At 45.9% G+C, this 6259-nt stretch overlaps 1 protein-coding gene across 1 annotated transcript; it reads right to left on the bottom strand.

Moving 5' to 3' along the window:
• Positions 1–1519: 1519 nt before the first annotated feature.
• Positions 1520–6259, bottom strand: bambia (BMP and activin membrane-bound inhibitor homolog a). Its single transcript, XM_084326129.1, has 3 exons — positions 5737–6259; positions 3726–4010; positions 1520–2730 (listed from the first exon to the last, which is right to left on the bottom strand). The coding sequence occupies exons 1-3, from the start codon at positions 5810–5812 to the stop codon at positions 2312–2314; spliced, it is 780 nt and encodes a 259-aa protein (XP_084182255.1). The 5' UTR covers positions 5813–6259; the 3' UTR covers positions 1520–2311.

The following is a 6259-nucleotide window of genomic DNA, read 5'->3' as shown; positions in this document are numbered from 1 at the left end:
AAACACAACCGCAATCTTCAAAACAACTTGTCGAAAACAAAAACGGGGAGTCTTTTAGCAAGAGTTGAACTTGCTGCTGTTTGCTTACACGTCTCCCGAGTGCTCAACTGTCTGCTTACTGCATTATTTTCAAGTTATTTGACAGATGTTTGACCCTGAGCAGCATACATGAAGACCTTACAAGAGGACCTATACTTGGGAACACGGCTAATTAATCTAAACACAACAAACTGGCTAAGTAATTAACCCTTGAGGCGGAGAATCATGTTGTTTTTTTTTTTTTTTTTTTTTAACAGTCCATGTATTTGCAGCTGTAAAGTCGATCCAAATCACTTCCGAGTGAGAATGTGATCACCCGCGAAAGCACTCAACCTCTACTGTCTTGTGACTGATTATTGCAACCGACCACCTTGTCTTTGGAGAACATTGTTTGAGCGAGGAAGCAGTAAGACATGCATCCTATTTCTGGGCGCTGGACTGAAGTCAGTTGAAGGAGGGAAAGTCCACACATTATGCTCCAACACACCTTTGTTTTCGGGGCTTTCAAACAACATTTCTATCCTGGTGGGTCTGGATTGAAACGGTTGTTTGAAAGCCTAAGATAGAATGGCGTGTTGGAGCGTACCATATCGAGGTGTGTGGACTTCAGCGTACAGTATGGAGGCGTGTGGACTTCCCCCTGAAAACAGTTCACCAGAAAACGTAAAATTGGAGGGTTGATCATATCAAACTAGCTATGAAACATTTCTGAGGTGTATTTTCAGTGTAGTGTAGTCATATACTGTAGTATTCTCTCTTTGTGGATTTATACCCTAAGCCACACGTTAAAACCAGGTTCTATTGACATGACGTGTAAGAATAAGAATAGGACGACGCGGCATCACTCACTGCTGGAAGGGAAGGAGACCCCTGCCACAGACTGCTCCTGGATACAGGGGGGTGATGGAGTTTACTGAACTACATCCAGAGGGGCGGCATGGGGGTGGGGGGTGGTCGGGCTTACTGGCATTAGGCTTGAGTATAAAATAAATAAGGCTACTACTTCCAGGATAAATCCAGCGGGTGAGAGGGGGAGAGAAAGTCGTTTGAAGCTGAAAACCTGACCTCTGGAGTGAGTTCAAGAATGACTGAGTCAGAAATACAGCACTACTGTAAAACAAGGGTTTACTGTCAGTTCTGCTACACACACACACAAAAACATGCCAAGCCCACACTCCTGCTTGGCTTTGAAACATCACACCACCAACGCAGCGTGGCCCTCTCTCGCTCCCTAGGCACCCTTTCAGACCATACACCTACACACACTCAAGCTCACATACACACTCTGACCACGTGCACAGTACACTCCCTGGCACGAGCATGAGAATCGTCTATACACCTGTTGCCGTTTTTTGGCGGTGTGATGACGTTAGCGCTGCGGTGTGTCTGAAGGATAGTGGCGTTATTATTATGAACAGTTATCTTTCGTCCCCAAAAAAAAAGTCACAACACAAACTGAATGAATGAGCGGGAGAAAACCTCACGTAAATAAAAAGTCACTTTTAATGGATGTTTGTTGCATTCACACTCACAGTCGAGCTTATAGTCTGATCACGAAGAGATGTTGGACATTCACCCAAAACAAGACACACAAACCAGTCAGTTCTTCAGACAAAAATATATATATTTAAAATCTTTACAATAAGCTTGAATCAAGAAACGTACACAGAGGAGTGTGCACACCTACAGTCAAAACACTGAATTCTTAATTCTCTTTCTTTATTTTTTAACTCCTCAAAAAAGTCCTGTTTGTACCCTGGTGTCAGTGTAAAATTCTTCTTCTTTTTCAGCAAGGACCAAGTGTTTTTTGTTTTCATGTTCATGATTTTTTTTTGTTTGTTAGTTTTTCTTTTTACAAATGTGCAAATAAGACGAGATTCGGAATCCTTCAGCGCTCAGTGTGAAAAGTCCAGGATCCTAAGGAGCAAATGACAGAGCTCTCTCACTTTCTGTCTCTCTCTCTCTCTCCATCTCAGTCCTGCCCTCTCAAGTTTAAATACAGCTCCTCGTTGGTTTGCCTTTCATTTTCAAGTAAAGTGCTCCTTTAGCAAAAACCACACGGCACAGAGATTAGCCATAGTCTCTTTCTCTCCATTGGAAAAAAAACAAAAAAAGCACAATGGATGAAAAAGGTGGGGATTTCATTTAAAGTAAAAGAAAGTCTAAACCCAACGAGCGAGAGGCAGTCTTGGCTGTTTGCCGGGCAGAACCATGGGGGGGGGCAGGGGAACAGGAAAGACTTCAAGTCCCAGTCACTCCGCGTCCCAGGAAGTCATACGAACTCCAGCTTCCCGTGGCCGCTGTACATCCCCCAGTGAACCAAGGACAGGATCTTGTCGTTGCCGAGGTCGGCCTGCCTCATCTTGTCGCAGGTCAGGCAGCAGTTCTCGTGGCCTGTGACGGGCACCATGCACTCCAGGTCCAGCTTGGCCACGTGGCCCTTCTTGGTGTGGTGGCCGTGGAAGCTGTAGTGGAGCCGCGAGAGCATCTGCTGCCGCTGGTCCTGCAGCCGCTTGTTCTCGCTGCGGAGCATGCGGAGGGCCAGCATGATGAGCAGCACCAGGATGAGGCCGCCGGCGATGGGCACCGCGATCACCGCCGCCCGGAACCACACCTCCTTGGCCGACGCTAGCTCCTGGACCCGGGTCACCAGGTTCCTGTTGTTGCTCTCTGGCTGGTACCTGCCATGATCTAGAGAGAGAGGGGGTAGAAAAGGGTATGAGTCAACTTATCCCAACTGAGGGCCAGAAATTAATTTGAGCTAATAAACGCTGGCCTACTCTAGACAGGGTCATAACAGAAATCCCCTTCGGAGAACTCCAGTTCCCTCTCTATGCACCTTTTCAGAAGTCAATGAGCTAGTATTTATGCCCGACATGCAGTCTTGTCAAGGAATATTCATTCTACAAGGCACATTCCTACTCAGTGGGAAAATTACATGGTGCACATGCAATAAAAAAAAATATCTGATCTGCATCCAAGTGCTTAAGGTAAACTGGCTGGCTGCGCCCTCCCGCTCCTGCTGCTGTGCTGGAGGAGCCCATTAAAACCTCTAATTCAAGTTCTGTAAAGGTGGGGATTATATATATATATATTAAAAAAGGAGGGAACAAGGTGGCCTACATGTCCCATAACAGTAAAGTGTTTGAATTAGCCAGACCCTACATGTTCCAGCTCATGGCATTGCAGTCTAGAATACTGAAGAGAAAACATATAATAATGAATCTTTACTAAAGAGCAACCCCCAAAAAAGAAGCTTCAATTTACCCCCGGAAAAGCCACTATTTCAGTGAAAAGCAAATCTCCTAATAGCCAATTGGAAGTGTGTTGTCATGAGATAGGCTTAAGTTAAGTTGAGCCTTTATTAATCGCCTTTGGGAAATTCACCCTCTGCATTTGACCCATCCTAACTATTTAGGAGCAGTAGAGGCAGCCACACAGCGTGGCACCCGGGGACCAACTCCAGCTGTAATGCCAGTACCTTGATCAAGGGCAACGGCAGGAAACCTAACATGCATGTCTTTTGGTGCGGGAGGAAACCAGAGTACCCGGAGGAAACCCACGCAAACATGCAAACTCAACACAGAAAGGCCCCCTGCTGGGGTTTGAACCCAGGTCCCTTTTGCTGTGAGGCAAACAGTGTGAACCACTGTGATATGGGTCGGGAGGTTCGGCCAGCGTCTTACCTGTTGACTCTCTAGTGTGCGCCAGGTCGTGCAGCCCTCTGTAGTTACACATGTCGTCGTGACAACACTCCAGCGCCGAGGACGAGCCGGCGCTCATGGCGTCCGCGTTCCTGGAGCTGCCGCAGACGTCCGTGACGTTGGCGATGGGGTCTAAACACCCGTGTGTGAGCGGAGAGTTCGTGTTGAGGGGGTCCAGGACCCGTGTGAAGCATGCGTTCACCTCCGACTTGCACATGTAGCCCGTGGCCACGCAGTGAGGCGCGTCGCAGTAACATCTTATCTCTCCTGGAGAAAATACATAATCATCTCGAGTCAATATCTCACAAGGAGCAAAATGGGAAAACACATGGGGTTTTGGGGGTTAATAAATCTTGTTATTGTGTGGTAATCAAGTTAAATTGCGGTGAATAGTTTGTGTTGAGAGTTGTGTACAGATGAAGTACGTTTAGAAATATAGAATAATCTCTGTCAATCTCACAATATGCAATGGGGAAAGGATATATAGTATTGTGTCCTCCTAATTAAGTTAAATTACAATATAACAGTTTAAGCATTTCATACGCAGCATTACCAGACCTTACACTATACTATATCTTAACACCAACATGCAACATTCTAACAAATGACCAGGTAACCCGGAAAGACTGTAAAGGGATATTTTCTGCTTAGAGAAATACAGTAAGCGGGCCTTGATTTATGAGCTTTTGTGCAAAATTGCCCTTTAAGTCTGAATTATAAAACAGGAACCGTGTAGCTTATAATTAGTGGTTTGTTTGCCAAAGTCAATTTCTTTCAACCCAAATGGAAACTCGTAAAGGGGGGGGGGGTGAGAGCACCGAGAGCGCGGCGCAGGAGGCTCCTTTTTCAGTTTGCACGCGAGCTCACTTGTGGTCAGGACTGCTGCTTGGGGGGCGGGGTGCAGAGAGCTCTCCTCTGAAGAGCCACCGGCAGCTGAGCCTTATCATTAAGCGTCCTTCTGTATTATAATACACAGGCCGACTTATAGTTTCATCTAGAGGCTGATGATGATGTTGTTGTTTACTGCTAGTTCTAGCCAACGTAATATAAGAAGTTGGAACACACTAGAGAAAGCGGTTAAGATTAATGTACGGCATTTGACTTTCCAAAAAAAAAAAAAAAGGTAATAAACAGGATAATTTGACAGGTGAGAACATTTTAAAAGTGAAGTTTGGTCCAAACTATTTTGCGCCGCGTAAACATTGTTAAAAACAGGACAGGCTACTAGTAATAAGACTATATGATCGTAGACTAGACACTAACTAGACTATGACACTCTGGGGTTAAATAGGCCGAAAATACATGTTCTCGGATAAAAAGGCAGCTTACTCCTCTCCCAAAAAAAATACAAGTAGCCTTCTCTAAACAACAAAAAAACGTTAAAATCTGCATTGGATGCAGTTTCTCTTTGGGGGGGGGGGTGTTGTTGGGGTGAATGCATTGAATGAGACTGGGCTTCGCCAAGCCGATTAATCAGATCAGTGTTTTCTCTGTGAATGATTAGAGCAGTAGAGGCCCAGGCAGGTCATTTGGAGAATATTTCATTAGTAAGGAGAGAGAGGGGCCCCTTTCTGTGGGCTGAGAGGGAGAACCAGGCCACTGGCTGCCTCTGATGTTCCTGGAAACCCAATGGGATATAACACGCCTAATGTTTCATCTAAATGAAAGACTCGCGCTCCAAGTATCATTGTTATGATCACTATTATAAGACATGACGTTTGCGCTATTACAGCATAATAACACTACGCCGGTTGCATTTGTTATAGGCTCGTACTGTTACTTTTATATGAAGGCTTGTAAATAGATGAGAAATAACTGCTACAACGTCTCGTTGTTCGATCGGAACCCAGAAGTATGACACACGGCCTCATTGCGTTTGAAGCTCGGCCTTGTTTCTTTCGCTCACATCGCTTTTCAAAGCATTTTTAGGAGAATTCGGGAAAAAGACAAACCCGCGTCCCGTCTGTCTGCGGGGTCTAAAAGAAGTATGTACCTTTTGTGAGAAGAACAGCCATGGCACAGAGTTCCAGTTGAAGCCAAATGGAAATGAAACTGGAATGGCGATCCATTTACACACAAATTACGATCAAGTCCCTCTTTCCTCCAGTATAGCAGATCCCGCTGGGCAGAGAGAAAGCTCGGCAACACAAAGTTACACGAAAGCTATAATAAAACAAAAGGGATGCATTCCTAAAAACCGATGGTGGGTCAAAAATCACACAATCCCGTACGGGAACACGGAATCACCCCGAGTTGAGAGTCGCTCCCGCATCCAGCAGCGATCGGTGCAGAGAGTCGCTCTAAAGGCTCATTCTGGAGACCGGAGGGGAGACGCGGCTCTCTGTGTGCAAAACAAAAACACAAATATATATTCCTTCCTGGGATCAAAACAGGACACGACTCGAGTGGGTCACCGCTGGTCCTCTCCTGCTTCGGATGCACTGCGACGGTGGAGCATCACTGTTGTGTTTCTCCCAGAAGAACGGTGAGATGTTACAGAAGGTGGTCGGCTCGGC

Source organism: Notolepis coatsorum, assembly GCF_963971535.1.
Source record: "Notolepis coatsorum genome assembly, chromosome: 12".
Classification (NCBI taxonomy): Eukaryota; Metazoa; Chordata; class Actinopteri; order Aulopiformes; family Paralepididae; genus Notolepis; species Notolepis coatsorum.
This window is presented reverse-complemented; position numbering and strand designations above follow the sequence as displayed.

Coding starts and splice junctions, on each gene's coding strand:
- bambia (XM_084326129.1), bottom strand. CDS start 5,812: ATGGATCGCCATTCCAGTTTCATTTCCATTTGGCTTCAACTGGAACTC. Junction 4,011..5,736: donor GGCTGTTCTTCTCACAAAAG/GTACATACTTCT, acceptor TATTTTCTCCAG/GAGAGATAAGATGTTACTGC. Junction 2,731..3,725: donor GCACACTAGAGAGTCAACAG/GTAAGACGCTGG, acceptor CTCTCTCTCTAG/ATCATGGCAGGTACCAGCCA.